We start from the raw sequence: 20,500 nt of genomic DNA, 5'->3' as shown, positions 1-20,500 counted from the left end.
CCCGGTGTGTTGTTTTCTTGAACAGAGGCCTCATATGAGCTCTTTTCAAAGACAGGCGCGTTATCATTCACATCTGATATATGTAAGGAGAGAATGACGCTGCTTGAGAGAGAGGGCACGCCCTCATCCGCGCACGTCACACTGATGTTATACCCAGATTCGCGCTCTCGGTCTAAATCACCATCTGTGACTAAACTGAAGAAATTCGAAGTGGTCGAAGTTAACGTAAAAGGGATATTATCATTAATGGAGCACTGAACCTTTCCATTCTCGCCAGAATCTGAGTCTTGGACATTCAGCATAGTCACAACGGTGCCTGATTTTAAGTCTTCGGAAAGAGCACTTGGTTTTGACATTATATTAATCACCGGTTTGTTGTCATTTACATCAATTATATCAACAATGACTTTGCATGTGTCAGAGTGACGCCCGGGGTCTCTTGCCTGAACATCAATTTGAAAATGTTTAACTCTTTCATAGTCAGTCTCGCCAGATAACCTTAACACTCCCTCATTTTTGTCTATTTCAAAAAGGTCACTGGTGCTACCTTGGGACTTATAAATATAATATTCTACTCTGCCATTCTGTCCCTGGTCAGCATCTGATGCTTGAACTGTAGTTAAGATAGTACCCTTTGGAGAGTTTTCTGCAACGCTGGTTTTATAAACAGGCAGAAAGCAAACTGGTGCATTATCATTTGCGTCCTCGACTGTGATTGTGATCGGAATTGTTCCAGACATCTGTGGGTCTCCTCCGTCCACAGCAGTAAGTAAAAGTGAAAAGTGCTCTTGTTTTTCTCGATCTAAAGGTTTTTGTAAAATCATTTCAACATTTTTAGTACCATCTGGCATATCTTGTGTCTTTAAAACAAAATGGTCGACGGGTTGTAAAGAATAACTCTGTACGCCGTTAAGGCCAACGTCATCATCCACTGCTCTTTCTAAAACAAATTTAGCGCCTGTCAGAGATGATTCAATTATATCAAATTTAATTTCTTTAACTGCAAAAACGGGAGCGTTGTCATTTACGTCTAAAACCTCAACTGTTACGCTATAAAACTCCATTGGATTTTCCAAGGTAATCTGTAAATGCAGCGCGCAAGGCGTTGTCTGTCCGCACAGCGCCTCTCGGTCTATTCTCTCTTTGATAAGGAGGACTCCTCTTTCTTTATTCAGCTCGATGTATTCAACGCTGTCTCCTGTATAAATACGCGCTTTACCAGATTTCAGTCTCTTTAAATCTAAACCTAAATCCTGCGCTATGTTCCCGACTAAAGAGCCTTTCGCCATTTCCTCAGGAATGGAGTAGCTGACCTGCCCGAGAACCGAGCTGAGAGAGAGAAACCAAATAAACAGCAGTACTTGCCGCGCCATTGTTCTGTCCGACATTTTGCAGAAGAGCACGGAATGAAGATTCAGACAGAAAACAAATAATTCAGTCCTAGAAGCTGGAGCAAATGATGTAATATCCAAAGTGAAGAGAACTAACAAAAGTGTCCTTAATTCCAGAAATAAGGAATATTAATACAGTATCTCCGTGATTTGTCTCCTCTCTTCTTCCCAGACTGTGTTTTCAGCTTCTGTCTCTCTCTCTCTCTCTAATAATATGGAGATGATGGGGGTGGAACTGCAGCAGATCTGCTCTCTAAACTGACATATTGACCAACAGCGGCACTAAGAGTCCAGTCTAATGAACTACAGAAAATTAAAAATGAATCAACCTTTATCTGTGACAGACACGTCTAAGAAAAGCGATTTACTGAACAAAGTACTTATGTATAAAACTAGTAAATTGCCATTATAATTCAAACATCTGAGAGATAAAATGATTGTGTGAGTTTGTGTAAATAATGTTTAAAAAAAAAAGTGAAACAAATTAATTTCTCCTTCCCTCATTGTTTTGATCAAGCCCTATCCGCGTGTCCATTGATGAGAGAGACATGGAGAAATATCTAAAATACAATTAAACACATACCAAGTATCTGAAAATAAATGAAAGTTTGCATCGTTTAACTGCAAACGGAAGAATAGATAGACAAACTGCAGAAAAAAGAAAAGAAAAAAAAAAACCGGTCTGCTGTGAAAAGATGCATCTGAATACATGAGGAAAATGACCGGTTCGCTGCATTTCAGGAGCATGGCCAGGGAAGCTTAAGTTTATCACTTAATGACAAAGACAAGTATAACAGTCGTGCAGAAAAAAAGTTAAGGTCGAATAAAAACTGAAAATGCCACCACATGTTAAATCGCTAGTCTAAAAAAAAAAAAACCCTTAAAAAGAACCTACTATATATTTGAAAATAAATAAAATACATTTCATGCATAAATTTTTTCTTATTTTTTTCTTAGTTGTACAAAAAGAAACACGAATAAAAATGGAGAATAATAATTTGAGCAATGCAAACGCCGAAAATGTGCAACTAAAAAAAAACGCAAAAATACACCTTTTTTTTTTTTTTTAACTTCTTAAAATTACAGAAAGGGTTTATTTCAGAAAACTAATCAGCGATACTGTCAACAGCTAAAGCAAAAATGATTAATTATGAGAAACAACGTTTTTAAATATCAATATAAATTAGTTGTAAAAATATTTCTCACCTGATCGTCACAATCATCAAAGTTCAGTCTCTCTCTTTGCGCATGCGCCAGTGTCTGTGTTCCACTGCTGTCCAGACTAATGATGCTCTCACTGCAAGGTCTGACGTATTTCAAATCACTCTTTCTGGAGTCAGTGGTTCTGCAAACCTCATAATTGTACACGTGCTGTAAAGTTCCTGTGCCCCCTACGTCTGCGTAAAGAGGCGGATAATACGGAATAACTGGAAGATTCGCTCCAGCTTTATAAAACATCCGCTCGCGTCTCCATCTGTAGCATTTGACTGACAGTATGGCAATGATAGACACGATAAAGAGAAACGAAACTACAGCCAAGGCCAAGACCAGATAGAAAGTCATGTTGTCGTTGTATTCCTTGTCGTGCGTGAAGTCAGTGAACTCCGAGAGCACTTCAGGGAAGCTGTCCGCCACCGCCACGTTAACATTGACTGTAGCTGATCGAGAGGGATGCCCGTTGTCCTCCACTACAACAGTGAGTCTTTGTTTCACAGCATCTTTATCTGTCACTTGGCGTACAGTTCTTATTTCTCCATTCTGTAAGCCCACTTCAAACAGCGCCCTGTCTGTGGCTTTCTGCAGTTTATATGATAGCCAGGCATTCTGTCCAGAGTCCACATCAACAGCCACCACTTTAGTCACCAGATAACCCACATCTGCGGAACGAGGCACTATTTCAGCCACCACAGAAGCGCCTGACTGGACCGGATACAGAACCTGAGGCGCATTGTCATTCTGGTCCTGAATCGTTATTTTCACGCTCACGTTGCTGCTGAGAGGAGGATTTCCTCCGTCCTGCGCTTTTACGCGGAACTGGAAATCTTTTATCTGCTCGTAATCGAAAGATCGCACTGCATGTATGACTCCACTATCAGCACTGACGGACACTAAAGAGGAGACCGGCACTCCGTTTACTGACGAGTCCTCCAGTATATAAGACACACGGGCATTCTGGTTAAAATCTGCGTCTCTGGCTCTGACTGTGAATATGGAAAGACCCGGTGTGTTATTTTCTTGAACAGAGGCCTCATATGAGCTTGTGTCAAAGACAGGCGCGTTATCATTCACATCTGATATCTGTAAGGAGAGTATGACGCTGCTGGATAGAGAGGGCACGCCCTCATCAGCGCACGTCAAACTGATGTTATACTCAGACTCGAGCTCTCGGTCTAAATCACCATCTGTGATTAAACTGAAGAAATTGGCATTTGTCGACCTCAAAGTAAAAGGAATGTTCTCATTAACTGAACACTGAACTTTTCCATTTTCTCCTGAATCAAGATCCTGAACATTTATCATTGTGACCACAGTCTCAGATGCAGAATTTTCAGCTATCACGTTTGTTTTGGACATAATATTGATCACTGGCTTATTATCATTGATATCAATTACATCAATTATGATTTTACAAGAATCAGTAAAACCTCCGTGATCACTCGCTTGAACACTTATCTCGTAATTGCGAGCTTTTTCAAAGTCTATTATTCCGACCACTGTAATTTGCCCATTATCTTTATTTATGTCAAATAACTGTTTATCATCATCGTGCATGTTTGCAATAGAATACTCTATTTTACTATTTATACCTTCGTCGGGGTCAATTGCGCTCACTGTTGACAGTACAGTGTCTTTTGGCGCATTCTCTGTGACTGTCGCTTTATAAACTGACTGTAAGAAAACAGGAGCATTGTCGTTTGCGTCTAAAACTGTAATGTGAATCTCTATACTGCCAGACAACTGAGGATCTCCTCCATCAATGGCTGTGAGTACCAATTTTATATCATGCTGTTTTTCACGGTCTAAAGGCTTTTTTAGAACCATTTCGACATTTTTCCCGTCTCCTGGTTGATTTTTAAATTTAAGATTAAAATTTTCAGTAGGTTTTAGCGTATAACTTTGTAGGTCGTTGATTCCCACATCGAGATCTATAGCAGGCTCTAACATAAATTTAGACCCTAAAACAGCTGCTTCACTGATTCTAAAAACAATCGTACTCTTTTTAAAACTGGGAGTGTTGTCATTGATATCTGTTATTTCAATTGTAACGCTAAAAAACTCCATTGGGTTTTCAAGAATAATCTGAAAATGTAGCGCGCAAGGCGTTGTCTGTCCGCACAGCGCCTCTCGGTCTATTCTCTCTTTGATAAGGAGGACTCCTCTTTCTTTATTCAGCTCGATGTATTCAGCGCTATCTCCTGTATAAATACGCGCTTTACCAGATTTCAGTCTCTTTAAATCTAAACCTAAATCCTGTGCTATGTTTCCGACTAAAGAGCCTTTCGCCATTTCTTCTGGAATTGAGTAACTGACCTGCCCGAGAGCCGAACTAAGAGAGAGAAACCAAATAAACAGCAGTACTTGCCGCGCCATTGTTCTGTCCGACATTTTGCAGAAGAACACGGAAGGGCAAAAGGGAAATGTATCAATCCAAAAATCTGGAGGAAATCGTGTATAAATCCAAAGTGAAGAGAACTAACAAAAAAGTCTGTAAGTCAAAGAAAAGGATATTAAATACAGTATCTCCGTGATTTGTCTTCTCACTCCTCCTCAGACTGTGTTCTCAGCTTCTCTCTCTCTCTCTGTCTGTGTTTTTAGCTTCTTATGGAGATGATGGGGGTGGAACTGCAGCAGATCTGCTCTCTAAACTGACATATTGACCAACAGCGGCACTAAGAGTCCAGTCTGATGAACTACAGAAAATTTAAATGAATCAACCTTTATCTGTGTCAGACACGTCTAAGAAAAGCAATTTACTGAACAAAGTACTTAAGTATAAAACTACCAAATGTCCATTATAATACAAAGATCTAAGAGATAAAATTATTTTATGAGTTTGTGTAAATAAGATTTAAAGAAAAAAATGAAATACATTTCTTGTCCCTTCAGAGTTTTGATCAAGCCCTATCCGCGTGTCTATAGATCAGACAGAAATATCTAAAATACATTTAAAGACATACCAAGTATCTGAAAACGAATGAAAGTTTGTATCGTTTAACTATAAACAGAAGGATAGATAGAGAACCTTCAGAAAAAAAAGAAAAAAAGAAAAAAAAAAAAACACGGTCTGCTGTAAAAAGATGCAACAGAATACATGAGGAAAATGACCGCCTCGCTGCATTTCAGGACCATGGTCAGGGAAGCTGTAGTTTCTCATTTAATGACGTGCAGAAAAAAAGTTGAGGTCAAAAATTTTAAATGCCACCGCATGTTAAATCGCTAGCCTATACATCAGTGACAGTGTGCCACATTACCTCGGACTTAAAATTAATAAAATAATAATAATAATAATAATAATAATAATAATAATAATAATAATAATAATAATAAAACGAATATATATTTAAAAAATAAATAAATAAAAAAAACTTCTACTTAACGCATGAATTTTTTTCTTATTTTTTCTTGGCTGTACAAAAAGAGATACAAATAAAAATAGAGAATAATAATTTGAGTAATAGAAAGGCTGAAAATATACAACTATAAAAACTGGCAAAACTTTAATATAAGCTCAAAATACACCATTATTTAATTGTCAACTCCTTAAAATCACAGAAAGGGTTTATTTCAGAAAACTAACCAGCGATACTGTCAACAGCTAAAGCAAAAATTATTTAATACGAGAAACAACGTTTTAAAATTTCAATATAAATTAGTTGTAAAAATATTTCTCACCTGATCGTCACAATCGTCAAAGTTCAGTATTTCCCTTTGCGCATGTGTTAGTGTCTGTGTTCCACTGCTGTCCAGACTAATGATGCTCTCACTGCAAGGTCTGACGTATTTCAGATCACTCTTTCTGGAGTCAGTGGTTCTGCAAACCTCATAATTATACACGTGCTGTAAAGTTCCTGTGCCCCCTACGTCTGCGTAAAGAGGCGGATAATACGGAATAACTGGAAGATTTGCTCCAGATTTGTAAAACATCTGCTCGCGTCTCCATCTGTAGCATTTGACTGACAGTATGGCAATGATAGACACGATAAAGAGAAACGAAACTACAGCCAAGGCCAAGACCAGATAGAAAGTCAGATTGTCGTTGTAGTCCTTGTCGTGTGGAAAATCAGTGAACTCCGAGAGCACTTCAGGAAAACTGTCCGCCACAGCTACGTTAACATTGACTGTAGCTGATCGAGAGGGCTGCCCGTTGTCCTCTACTACAACAGTGAGTCTTTGTTTCACAGCATCTTTATCTGTCACTTGGCGTACAGTTCTTATTTCTCCATTTTGGAAGCCCACTTCAAACAGCGCCCTGTCTGTGGCTTTCTGCAGTTTATATGAGAGCCAGGCATTCTGTCCAGAGTCCACATCAACAGCCACCACTTTAGTCACCAGATAACCCACATCTGCCGAACGAGGCACTATTTCAGCGACCACAGAAGCACCTGACTGGACCGGATACAGAACCTGAGGCGCGTTGTCATTCTGGTCCTGAATTGTTATTTTCACGCTCACGTTGCTGCTGAGAGGAGGGGAGCCTCCGTCCTGCGCTTTTATGCGGAACTGGAAATCTTTGATCTGCTCGTAATCGAAAGATCGCACTGCATGTATGACTCCACTATCAGCACTAACGGAGACTAAAGAGGAGACCGGCACTCCGTTTACCGACGAGACCTCCAGCATGTAAGACACACGGGCATTCTGGTTAAAATCTCTGTCTCTGGCTCTGACTGTGAATATGGAAAGACCCGGTGTGTTGTTTTCTTGAACAGAGGCCTCATATGAGCTCTTGTCAAAGACAGGCGCGTTATCATTCACATCTGATATCTTTAAGGAGAGAGTAACGCTGCTGGAGAGAGAGGGCACGCCCTCATCAGCGCACGTCACACTGATGTTATACTCAGACTCGCGCTCACGGTCTAAATCACTATCTGTGACTAAACTGAAGAAATTGGCATTTGTCGACTTAAGGTGAAAGGAATGTTCTCAATAACTGAACAATCAATTTTACCATTTTCTCCTGCATCTGGGTCTTGTGCGTTTATCACAGTTACAACAGTTCCAGAAGTAGAGTTTTCTGATATTGTGGTTAATTTAGACATAATGTTGATCTGTGGTTTATTGTCATTTATATCAATCACATCCACATCGATTTTACAAGAATCAGTCAGACCCCCATCGTCGCTCGCCTGAACATGAATTTGATAGTGCCCAGCTTTCTCGTAATCTATATTCCCTGCTACTCTCACCTCACCGTTTGTTTCGTTAATTTCAAACAACTCCGGAACATTGTCTAGGTTATTTGTAATAGCATATGTAATTTTGCCGTAAGAACCCTCATCCAAATCAGAAGCGCTCACCGTCGTCACAACTGTGCCTTTTTGAGCATTCTCAGTGACACTCGCTTTATATATTTCCTGGGTAAAAACAGGCGCGTTGTCGTTGGCATCTAAAACAGTAATATGTATCTGCGCAGTACCAGACAACTGTGGATCACCTCCATCTATCGCTGTCAGAACCAGAGACAAATGCTCTTGCTTTTCACGATCGAGAGGTTTTTGAAGAACCATTTTTACTAGCTTACTACCGTCAGTTTGAATCTGTAATTTTAATGAAAAATTATCAGTGGGCTTTAATATATAATTCTGAAGGCCGTTTATTCCGACGTCTAAATCCATCGCTCTCTCTAAAACAAAAACTGCCCCAGTTGCAGCTGACTCACTAATTCTGAATCTCATCTCAGTTCGTTTAAAAGATGGCGAATGGTCATTTACATCTGTAACTTCGACAGTAATGGAGTAAAACTCTATTGGATTGTCTAAAATAATCTGGAAATGTAGCGCGCAAGGCGTTGTCTGTCCGCACAGCGCCTCTCGGTCTATTCTCTCTTTGATAAGGAGGACTCCTCTCTCTTTATTCAGTTCGATGTATTCAGCGCTGTCTCCTGTATAAATACGCGCTTTACCCGATTTCAGTCTCTTTAAATCTAAACCCAAATCCTGCGCTATGTTTCCGACTAAAGATCCTTTTGGCATTTCCTCAGGAATGGAGTAGCTGACCTGCCCGAGAGCCGAACTGAGAGAGAGAAACCAAATAAACAGCTGTACTTGCCGCGCCATTGTTCTGTCCGACATTTTGCAGAGGTCCGTGGAAGGAAGATTAAGGTAGAAAGCAAATAAATCAGTCTTAGAAAACAGATGAAATTATGTATATATCCAAAGTGACGAAATAACAAGTCTGCAATATCAGAAAAAAGGATTATAAATACAGTATCTTCGTAATTTATATTCTTTCTGTTATATCGGGCTGCTCTCTCCTCTTCAGACTGTCGTCTCAGCTTCATGATGGGGGTGGAACTGCAGCAGATCTGCTCTTTAAACTCACATATTGACCAACAGCGGCACTAAGAGTCCAGTCTGATGAACTACAGAAAATGTAAAATTAATAAAACTGTATCTCAGCGTCGGACGTGTCCGAGAAAATAAATAAATAAATAAAAATAAATAAATAATAAAAAATATAAATCAATTAATAAAAGTCCTGCAGTATATATATAATCTCATCACAAATATCTATGAAATGAAATTGTTTTTATGAACTTGTGTAAATAAAGTTTTAACGAAAAATACAAATAATGTATTTTCTTGTCTGTTATGTTTTGTTTAGGCCTCAATGCACATCATTAAGCGATAAAGGGATAAGTACCTAAGATACAATAATGAACAGGAGGACAAACCCAATAAGATTCTGAAAAATCTCTTTTCTGTTTTAAAAAAAGAGATGCATCACAGCAGATGAGGAAAATCAACGAGAGCATTTCAGAACCATGGCCAGGGACACGAGACGCTAAATAGAGTTTCTCACTTTCTGACCAAAAAAATAAATAAATAAATAAATAAATAAATAAATAAATAAATAAAATTAAAAAAGTGAAAATCATTCAGGGAAAAAGGTCATAACTACACATTAAGAATTTTACATAAGATAACGAGATAATGAGGTTAAAGCATTACTCGGCTACAGTGCCATATTTCATAATATTACCAAACTATAGTAAACGGATGAAAATACAGCAGCAAAGGATTCGTGTCATTTTCTATTCTGATAAAAATAACGTAATACATTTCTAAGTATAGCAGAGACTGTTTATTTCAGAAAACTATTCAACGATGGTGTCAACAGTTCAAGCTAAAATGAACAATTATGAGAAACATTGTTTTAAAGTATCGATATAAATTAGCTGTAAAAATATTTCTCACCTGATCGTCACAATCAAAGTTCAGTCTCTCCCTTTGCGCAAGCGTGAGTGTCTGTGTTCCACTGCTGTCCAGACTAATGATGCTCTCACTGGAAGGTCTGCCGTATTTCAGATCACTCTTTCTGGAGTCAGTGGTTCTGCAAACCTCATAATTATACACGTGCTGTAAAGTTCCTGTGCCCCCTACGTCTGCGTAAAGAGGCGGATAATACGGAATAACTGGAAGATTCGCTCCAGATTTGTAAAATATCTGCTCCCGTCTCCATCTGTAGCATTTGACTGACAGTATGGCAATGATAGACACGATAAAGAGAAACGAAACTACAGCCAAGGCCAAGACCAGATAGAAAGTCAGGTTGTCGTTGTAGTCCTTGTGCGGAAAATCAGTGAACTCCGAGAGCACTTCAGGAAAACTGTCCGCCACAGCTACGTTAACATTGACTGTAGCTGATCGAGAGGGCTGCCCGTTGTCCTCCACTACAACAGTGAGTCTTTGTTTCACAGCATCTTTATCTGTCACTTGGCGTACAGTTCTTATTTCTCCATTCTGTGAGCCCACTTCAAACAGCGCCCTGTCTGTGGCTTTCTGCAGTTTATATGAGAGCCAGGCATTCTGTCCAGAGTCCACATCAACAGCCACCACTTTAGCCACCAGATAACCCACATCTGCCGAACGAGGCACTATTTCAGCCACCACAGAAGCGCCTGACTGGACCGGATACAGAACCTGAGGCGCGTTGTCATTCTGGTCCTGAATCATTATTTTCACGCTCACGTTGCTGCTGAGAGGAGGGGAGCCTCCATCCTGCGCTTTTACGCGGAACTGGAAATCTTTGATCTGCTCGTAATCGAAAGATCGCACTGCATGTATGACTCCACTATCAGCACTAACGGACACTAACGAGGAGACCGGCACTCCGTTTACTGACGAGTCCTCCAGTATATAAGATACACGGGCATTCTGGTTAAAATCTGCGTCTCTGGCTCTGACTGAAAATATGGAAAGACCCGGTGTGTTGTTTTCTTGAATGGAGGCCTCATATGAGCTCTTGTCAAAGACAGGCGCGTTATCATTCACATCTGATATCTGTAAGGAGAGAGTAACGCTGCTGGATAAAGAGGGCACGCCCTCATCCGCGCACGTCACACTGATGTTATACTCAGACTCGTTCTCTCGGTCTAAATCATCATCTGTTACTAAACTGAAGAAATTGGCATTTGTGGACTTTAAGGTAAAAGGAATGTTCTCATTAATCGAACAATGAACTTTCCCATTTTCTCCTGAATCAAGATCCTGAACATTTATCATCGTAACCACCGTCTCAGACGCAGAATTTTCAGCTATCACGTTTGTTTTGGACATAATATTGATCACTGGCTTATTATCATTGATATCAATTACATCAACTATGATTTTACACGAATCAGTCAGACCACCGTGATCACTCGCTTGAACACTTATCTCGAAATTGCGAGCTTTTTCAAAGTCTATTAATCCGACCACTGTAACTTGCCCATTATGTTGGTCTATTTCAAATAACTGCCGAGGATCGTCTTGCATGTTTGCTATAGAATACTCTATTTTACTATTTACACCCTCATCTGCGTCAGTTGCGCTCACCTGTGACACTATAGTTTCTTTTGGCGCATTCTCTGTGACTGTCGCTTTATAAACTGACTGAGAAACAGGGAGCATTGTCGTTTGCGTCTAAAACTGTAATGTGGATCTCTATACTGCCAGACAACTGAGGATCTCCTCCATCAATGGCTGTGAGTACTAATTTTATATCATGCTGTTTTTCACGGTCTAAAGGCTTGTTAAGAACCATTTCGACATTTTTCCCGTCTCCTGGTTGATTTTTAAATTTAAGATGAAAATTATCTGTAGGTTTTAGCATATAGCTATGAAGGCCGTTGATTCCCACATCGAGATCTATAGCAGGCTCTAACATAAATTTAGACCCTAAAATAACAGATTCGCTGATTCTAAAAACAATCATACTCTTTTTAAAACTGGGGATGTTGTCATTAATATCTGTTATTTCAATTGTAACGCTAAAAAACTCCATTGGGTTTTCAAGAATAATCTGTAAATGTAGAGCGCAAGGCGTTGTCTGTCCGCATAGCGCCTCTCGGTCTATTCTCTCTTTGATAAGGAGGACTCCTCTTTCTTTATTCAGCTCGATGTATTCAGCGCTGTCTCCTGTATAAATACGCGCTTTACCCGATTTTAGTCTCTTTAAATCTAAACCCAAATCCTGTGCTATGTTTCCGACTAAAGATCCTTTCGCCATTTCCTCAGGAATAGAGTAACTGACCTGCCCAAGAGCCGAGCTGAGAGAGAGAAACCAAATAAACAGCAGTACTTGCCGCGCCATTGTTCTGTCCGACATTTTGCAGAAGACCACGGAAGGGCAAAAAGGAAATAAATCAATCCAAAAAAGCTGAAGGAGATCGTGTATAAATCCAAAGTAACGAGAGCTAACAAAAAAAAAAGTATGTGTGTAAAAGTAATGTATACTAAATACAGTATCTTTGTGATTTGTCTTCTCACTCCTCTTCAGACTGTGCTCTCAGCTTCTGTCTTTCTCTAATAATAATATGGAGATGATGGGGGTGGAACTGCAGCAGATCTGCTCTTTAAACTCATATTGACCAACAGCGGCACTATGAGTCCAGTCTGATGAACTACAGAAATGATCAAATAGACTTTTTCTACACTACGAGATGTGTTTTAGAATTATTCCCCACTGTAAAAATATTTGAAACACAGCCGTCGCGATTGTCAATCAACATACAATTATCAAAAAAATTAGTTATGATTGCATAAGTTCCTTAAACAAATTATATATGTAACAATACGTAAACAAATAAATAAATACATAAATAAAGCACAATGAATAGGACTAGATATTGAAGTATCACACACTTAGCTGCGACCTTGACGGAAAAGAGAGAAACTTAAAATATATAAATATGAACGAATACGATATTTTTAAATTCTAAACATGCTGATAGACAGGAAGGACGCAGAAGTTCTAGATGTGCTCTAAAGAACGAAGCTAGGGAAAAAGAACACAAGACTGACCGTTTCAGCACCACGGCCAGTTACCATGACTGAATATAGTTCTGCTGCTCTTTACAAGCATACATGAAACATCCTCAAAACAGTCTTAAAAAAATTGTGGATTTAAAAACTGTAAAATACGGATAAGGCAGATAAAACCACTTAACATTAGAGTAGAAAAAATATTATTTCAGCTGTTTCTGAAGACCGGAAATGGTCTTAAAGTACCATCAAGAGATTCTTAAGATTATTTAACAACCGATTAAAATATTTTTTTAGAATCATATAACTATTGTACATACTCCTCAAATAATTTGGGAAAGTTACATAAAGGAGGTTAAAGTACAATTACTTGACCATGGAGAAACTCCTTCAAAGTTGAAATGAAACAAAAAATCTTGCATTAAAGCACTAAAGTGAAACCAATGAAACAAACTAAATACAAAATAAGCAGAAAATTCACGTTTGATCCGTAACATTAACACAAGAACATAAATAGCAGGGAAATACTTTAAACTACAGCTACGATGCCAACATGAAAACAACAGCCTAATTATGTGAACGGTTTGAATGTTTTTGCAGTAAAAAAAACAAAAAACAAAAGGGATACTGCTACACAAACTGTAAAATAAAAAACTCACCTGATCATCAAATTCTTCATTGATCACGTTTGCTCTTTGCGCATGCGTCAGTGTCTGTGTTCCACTGCTTTCCAGACTAATGATGCTCTCACTGCAAGGTCTGCCGTATTTCAGATCACTCTTTCTGGAGTCAGTGGTTCTGCAAACCTCATAATTGTACACGTGCTGTAAAGTTCCTGTGCCCCCTACGTCTGCGTAAAGAGGCGGATAATACGGAATAACTGGAAGATTTGCACCAGATTTGTAAAACATCTGCTCGCGTCTCCATCTGTAGCATTTGACTGACAGTATGGCAATGATAGAAACGATAAAGAGAAACGAAACTACAGCCAAGGCCAAGACCAGATAGAAAGTCAGGTTGTCGTTGTATTCCTTGTCGTGCGTGAAGTCAGTGAACTCCGAGAGCACTTCAGGGAAGCTGTCCGCCACCGCCACGTTAACATTGACTGTAGCTGATCGAGAGGGCTGCCCGTTGTCCTCCACTACAATAGTGAGTCTTTGTTTCACAGCATCTTTATCTGTCACTTGGCGTACAGTTCTTATTTCTCCATTCTGTAAGCCCACTTCAAACAGCGCCCTGTCTGTGGCTTTCTGCAGTTTATAAGAGAGCCAGGCATTCTGTCCAGAGTCCACATCAACAGCCACCACTTTAGTTACCAGATAACCCACATCTGCCGAACGAGGCACTATTTCAGCCACCACAGAAGCGCCTGACTGGACCGGATACAGAACCTGAGGCGCGTTGTCATTCTGGTCCTGAATGGTTATTTTCACGCTCACGTTGCTGCTGAGAGGAGGGGACCCTCCGTCCTGCGCTTTAACGCGGAACTGGAAATCTTTGATCTGCTCGTAATCGAAAGATCGCACTGCATGTATGACTCCACTATCAGCACTAACGGACACTAAAGAGGAGACCGGCACTCCGTTTACTGACGAGTCCTCCAGTATATAAGACATACGGGCATTCTGGTTAAAATCTGCGTCTCTGGCTCTGACTCTGAATATGGAAAGACCCGGTGTGTTATTTTCTTGAACAGAGGCCTCATATGAGCTCTTGTCAAAGACAGGCGCGTTATCATTCACATCTGATATCTTTAAGGAGAGAGTGACGCTGCTGGAGAGAGAGGGCACGCCCTCATCTGCGCACGTCACACTGATGTTATACTCAGACTCGCGCTCACGGTCTAAATCACTATCTGTGACTAAACTGAAGAAATTGGCATTTGTCGACTTCAAGGTGAAAGGAATGTTCTCAATAACTGAACAATCAATTTTACCATTTTCTCCTGCATCTGGGTCTTGTGCGTTTATCACAGTTACAACAGTTCCAGAAGTAGAGTTTTCTGATATTGTGGTTAATTTAGACATAATGTTGATCTGTGGTTTATTGTCATTTATATCAATTCACATCCACATCGATTTTTACAAGAATCAGTCAGACCCCCATCGTCGCTCGCCTGAACATGAATTTGATAGTGCCCAGCTTTCTCGTAATCTATATTCCCTGCTACTCTCACCTCACCGTTTTGTTTCGTTAATTTCAAACAACTCCGGAACATTGTCTAGGGTATTTGTAATAGCATATGTAATTTTGCCGTAAGAACCCTCATCCAAATCAGAAGCGCTCACCGTCGTCACAACTGTGCCTTTTTGAGCATTCTCAGTGACACTCGCTTTATATATTTCCTGCGTAAAAACAGGCGCGTTGTCGTTGGCATCTAAAACAGTAATATGTATCTGCGCAGTACCAGACAACTGTGGATCACCTCCATCTATCGCTGTCAGAACCAGAGACAAATGCTCTTGCTTTTCACGATCGAGAGGTTTTTGAAGAGCCATTTTTACTAGCTTACTACCGTCAGTTTGACTCTGTAATTTTAATGAAAAATTATCAGTGGGCTTTAATATATAATTCTGAAGGCCGTTTATCCCGACGTCTAAATCCATCGCTCTCTCTAAAACAAAAACTGCCCCAGTCGCAGCTGACTCACTAATTCTGAATCTCATCTCAGTTCGTTTAAAAGATGGCGAATGGTCATTTACATCTGTAACTTCGACAGTAATGGAGTAAAACTCTATTGGATTGTCTAAAATAATCTGTAAATGTAGCGCGCAAGGCGTTGTCTGTCCGCACAGCGCCTCTCGGTCTATTCTCTCTTTGATAAGGAGGACTCCTCTCTCTTTATTCAGTTCGATGTATTCAGCGCTGTCTCCTGTATAAATACGCGCTTTACCCGATTTCAGTCTCTTTAAATCTAAACCCAAATCCTGTGCTATGTTTCCGACTAAAGAGCCTTTCGCCATTTCCTCAGGAATGGAGTAGCTGACCTGCCCAAGAGCAGAGCTGAGAAAGAGAAACCAAATAAACAGCAGTACTTGCCGCGCCATTGTTCTGTCCGACATTTTGCAGAGGTCCGTGGAAGGAAGATTATGGCAGAAAGCAAATAAATCAGTCTTAGAAAACAGATGAAATTATGTATATATCCAAAGTGACGAAATAACAAGTCTGCAATATCAGAAAAGGGATTATAAATACAGTATCTTCGTAATTTATATTCTCTCTCCTCAGACTGTGCTCTCAGCTTCTGTCTCTCTCTAATAATATGGAGATGATGGGGGTGGAACTGCAGCAGATCTGCTCTTTAAACTGACATATTGGCCAACAGCGGCACTAAGAGTCCAGTCTGATGAACTACAGAAAATGTAAAATTAAACTATCTCAGCGTCAGACGTGTCCGAGAAAATAAATAAATAAATAAAAATAAATAAATAATAAAAAATATAAATCAATTAATAAAAGTCCTGCAGTATATATATAATCTCATCACAAATCTCTATGAAATGAAATTGTTTTTATGAACTTGTGTAAATAAAGTTTTAACGAAAAATACAAATATTTTCTTGTCTGCTCAGTTTTGTTTAGGCCTCATCAGTATGCATATCATTAAGCGATAAAGGGATAAGTACCTAAGATACAATAATGAACAGGAGGACAAACCCAATAAGATTCTGAAAAAAAAAAAAAAAAAAACCCTCTGTTCGAATTTTAAAGAAAGATGCATCACAGCAGATGAGGCAAATCAACGAGAGCATTTCAGAACCTGGCCAGGGACGCGAGACGCTAAATAGAGTTTCTCACTTTCATTTATAATAATAATAATAATTATATTAATGTATTTTTAATGTTGTGGTTTTGAAATAATGTGAAAATCATTCAGGGAAAAGGGTTATAACTACAAATTAAGAATTGTACATAAGATAACGAGATAATGAGGTTAAATAATGAGGTTAATTAATTGGTTATAGTGTATAGTTACTTAATTATGTTTATTAACTATATTTAGTGGATGAAAATACAGCAGCAAATGATTCGTGTCATTTTCTGTTCTGATAAAAATAACGTAATACATTTCTAAGTATTGCAGAAACTGTTTATTTCAGAAAACTATTCAACGATGGTGTCAACAGTTCAAGCTAAAATGAACAATTATGAGAAACATTGTTTTAAAGTATCGATATAAATGAGCTGTAAAAAATTCTCACCTGATCCTCACAATCGTCAAAGTTCAGCCTCTCCCTTTGCGCATGCGTGAGTGTCTGTGTTCCGCTGCTGTCCAGACTAATGATGCTCTCACTGCAAGGTCTGCCGTATTTCAGATCACTCTTTCTGGAGTCAGTGGTTCTGCAAACCTCATAATTATACACGTGCTGTAAAGTGCCTGTGCCCCCTACGTCTGCGTAAAGAGGCGGATAATACGGAATAACTGGAAGATTCGCTCCAGATTTGTAAAATATCTGCTCCCGTCTCCATCTGTAGCATTTGACTGACAGTATGGCAATGATAGACACGATAAAGAGAAACGAAACTACAGCCAAGGCCAAGACCAGATAGAAAGTCAGGTTGTCGTTGTAGTCCTTGTGCGGAAAATCAGTGAACTCCGAGAGCACTTCAGGAAAACTGTCCGCCACAGCTACGTTAACATTGACTGTAGCTGATCGAGAGGGCTGCCCGTTGTCCTCCACTACAACAGTGAGCTTTTGTTTCACAGCATCTTTATCTGTAACTTGGCGTACAGTTCTTATTTCTCCATTCTGTGAGCCCACTTCAAACAGCGCCCTGTCTGTGGCTTTCTGTAGTTTATAAGAGAGCCAGGCATTCTGTCCAGAGTCCACATCAACAGCCACCACTTTAGCCACCAGATAACCCACATCTGCCGAACGAGGCACTATTTCAGCCACCACAGAAGCGCCTGACTGGACCGGATACAGAACCTGAGGCGCGTTGTCATTCTGGTCCTGAATCATTATTTTCACGCTCACGTTGCTGCTGAGAGGAGGGGAGCCTCCATCCTGCGCCCTTACGCGGAACTGGAAATCTTTGATCTGCTCGTAATCGAAAGATCGTACTGCATGTATGACTCCACTATCAGCACTAACGGACACTAAAGAGGAGACCGGCACTCCGTTTACTGACGAGTCCTCCAGTATGTAAGACACACGGGCATTCTGGTTAAAATCTGCGTCTCTGGCTCTGACTGAAAATATGGAAAGACCCGGTGTGTTGTTTTCTTGAATGGAGGCCTCATATGAACTCTTGTCAAAGACAGGCGCGTTATCATTCACATCTGATATCTGTAAGGAGAGAGTAATGATGATGGTTTGAGAGGGCACACCCTCATCCGCGCACGTCACACTGATGTTATACTCAGACTCGAGCTCTCGGTCTAAATCACCATCTGTGACTAAACTGAAGAAATTGGCATTCGTCGACCTCAAGGTGAAAGGAATGTTCTCATTAATCGAACAATGAACTTTCCCATTTTCTCCCGAATCAAGATCCAGAACATTTATCATCGTAACCACCGTCTCAGATGCGGAATTTTCTGCTATGACGTTTGTTTTGGACATAATATTGATCACTGGCTTATTATCATTGATATCAATTACATCAACTATGATTTTACACGAATCAGTCAGACCACCGTGATCACTCGCTTGAACACTTATCTCGTAATTGCGAGCTTTTTCAAAGTCTATTAATCCGACCACTGTAACTTGCCCATTGTGTTGGTCTATTTCAAATAACTGCCGAGCATCGTCTTGCATGTTTGCTATAGAATACTCTATTTTACTATTTACACCCTCATCTGCGTCAGTTGCGCTCACCTGTGACACTATAGTTTCTTTTGGCGCATTCTCTGTGACTGTCGCTTTATAAACTGACTGTAAGAAAACAGGAGCATTGTCGTTTGCGTCTAAAACTGTAATGTGAATCTCTATACTGCCAGACAACTGAGGATCTCCTCCATCAATGGCTGTGAGTACTAATTTTATATCATGCTGTTTCTCACGGTCTAAAGGCTTGTTTAGAACCATTTCGACATTTTTCCCTTCTCCTGGTTGATTTTTAAATTTAAGATTAAAATTATCTGTAGGTTTTAGCATATAGCTATGAAGGCCGTTGATTCCCACATCGAGATCTATAGCAGGCTCTAACATAAATTTAGACCCTAAAATAACCGATTCGCTGATTCTAAAAACAATCATACTCTTTTTAAAATTGGGGATGTTGTCATTAATATCTGTTATTTCAATTGTAACGCTAAAAAATTCCATTGGGTTTTCAAGAATAATCTGTAAATGTAGCGCGCAAGGCGTTGTCTGTCCGCACAGCGCCTCTCGGTCTATTCTCTCTTTGATAAGGAGGACTCCTCTTTCTTTATTCAGCTCGATGTATTCAGCGCTGTCTCCTGTATAAATACGCGCTTTACCCGATTTTAGTCTCTTTAAATCTAAACCCAAATCCTGTGCTATGTTTCCGACTAAAGATCCTTTCGCCATTTCCTCAGGAATAGAGTAACTGACCTGCCCAAGAGCCGAGCTGAGAGAGAGAAACCAAATAAACAGCAGTACTTGCCGCGCCATTGTTCTGTCCGACATTTTGCAGAAGACCACGGAAGGGCAAAAAGGAAATCAATCAATCCAAAAAAGCTGGAGGAAATCGTGTATAAATCCAAAGTAACGAGAGCTAACAAAAAAGTCTGTGTGTAAAAGAAAAGGATACTAAATACAGTATCTTTGTGATTTGTCTTCACTCTTCTTCTCAGACTGTGCACTCAGCTTCTGTCTCTCTCTAATAATAATATGGAGATGATGGGGGTGGAACTGCAGCAGATCTGCTCTTTAAACTCATATTGACCAACAGCGGCACAAAGAGTACAGTCTGATGAACTACAGAAATGATCAAATAGACGCATTTTTTCCAAACTATGAGAAGCATTTAAGAATTATTCCCCACTGTAAAAATATTTGAAACACAGCCGTCGCGATTGTCAATCAACATACAATTTATAAAAAAATGAGTTATGATTGCATAAGTTCCTTTAAACAAATTATACATGTAACAATACGTAAACAAATAAATAAAACATAATGAATAGGACTAGATATTGAAGTATCACAAACTTAGGTGCGACCTTGACGGAACAGAGAGAAACTTAAAATATATAAATATGAACGAATACGATATTTTTAAATTCTAAACATGTTGATAGACTGGAAGGACGCAGAAGTTCTAGAAGATGTGCTCTAAAGAACGTAGGTAGGGAAAAAGAACAGAAGACTGACCGTTTCAGCACCATGGCCAGTTACCATGACTGCATATAGTTCTGCTGCTCTTCACAAGCATACATGAAACATCCTCAAAACAGTCTTAAAAAATTGTAGATTTAAAAACTGTAAAATACGGATAAGGCAGATAAAACCACTTAACATTAGAGTAGAAAGATTATGATTTCAGTTGTTTCTGAAGAACGGAAATGGTCTTAAAGTACCAACAAGAGATTCTTAAGATTATTTAACAACCGATAAAATTTTTTTTTTTAGAATCATATAACTATTGTAAATACTCCTCAAATAATTTGGGAGAGTTACATAAAGGAGGTTAAAGTACGAATACTTGACCTGGAAAAAGTCCCTCAAAGTT

At 39.4% G+C, this 20,500-nt stretch overlaps 4 protein-coding genes and 2 pseudogenes across 4 annotated transcripts; all 6 read right to left on the bottom strand.

Annotated features, from left to right (window-relative positions):
- Positions 1-2: 2 nt before the first annotated feature.
- Positions 3-1,850, bottom strand: LOC109086832 (protocadherin gamma-B1-like; the record flags this gene model as incomplete). Its single annotated transcript, XM_042770529.1, has 1 exon — positions 3-1,850. A coding segment is annotated over exon 1 (1,386 nt), but the record flags the coding sequence as incomplete, so codon positions are not given.
- Positions 1,851-2,438: 588 nt separating this feature from the next.
- Positions 2,439-5,191, bottom strand: LOC122147562 (protocadherin beta-16-like). The gene has a single exon (XM_042770594.1). The coding sequence runs from the start codon at positions 4,995-4,997 to the stop codon at positions 2,565-2,567; it is 2,433 nt and encodes an 810-aa protein (XP_042626528.1). The 5' UTR covers positions 4,998-5,191; the 3' UTR covers positions 2,439-2,564.
- A 1,093-nt stretch (positions 5,192-6,284) lies between these two features.
- On the bottom strand, positions 6,285-8,838 carry LOC109108541 (protocadherin beta-16-like). The gene is given in 3 exon segments (XM_042770605.1): positions 6,285-6,530; positions 6,533-7,522; positions 7,525-8,838. Coding segments are annotated over 3 exon segments (2,241 nt in total). The 5' UTR covers positions 8,684-8,838; the 3' UTR covers positions 6,285-6,438.
- Positions 8,839-9,558: 720 nt separating this feature from the next.
- Positions 9,559-13,117, bottom strand: LOC122147561 (annotated as a pseudogene).
- A 398-nt stretch (positions 13,118-13,515) lies between these two features.
- On the bottom strand, positions 13,516-16,249 carry LOC109086825 (annotated as a pseudogene).
- A 640-nt stretch (positions 16,250-16,889) lies between these two features.
- Positions 16,890-19,660, bottom strand: LOC109079676 (protocadherin beta-16-like). The gene has a single exon (XM_042770591.1). The coding sequence runs from the start codon at positions 19,453-19,455 to the stop codon at positions 17,020-17,022; it is 2,436 nt and encodes an 811-aa protein (XP_042626525.1). The 5' UTR covers positions 19,456-19,660; the 3' UTR covers positions 16,890-17,019.
- Positions 19,661-20,500: the final 840 nt, after the last annotated feature.

This window comes from Cyprinus carpio, chromosome A14 (genome assembly GCF_018340385.1).
Source record: "Cyprinus carpio isolate SPL01 chromosome A14, ASM1834038v1, whole genome shotgun sequence".
Taxonomy (NCBI): Eukaryota; Metazoa; Chordata; class Actinopteri; order Cypriniformes; family Cyprinidae; genus Cyprinus; species Cyprinus carpio.
This window is presented reverse-complemented; position numbering and strand designations above follow the sequence as displayed.

What these genes read in the sequence shown, in the direction of transcription:
- LOC122147562 (XM_042770594.1), bottom strand. Translation starts at nt 4,997, where the DNA reads ATGTCGGACAGAACAATGGCGCGGCAAGTACTGCTGTTTATTTGGTTT.
- LOC109079676 (XM_042770591.1), bottom strand. Translation starts at nt 19,455, where the DNA reads ATGTCGGACAGAACAATGGCGCGGCAAGTACTGCTGTTTATTTGGTTT.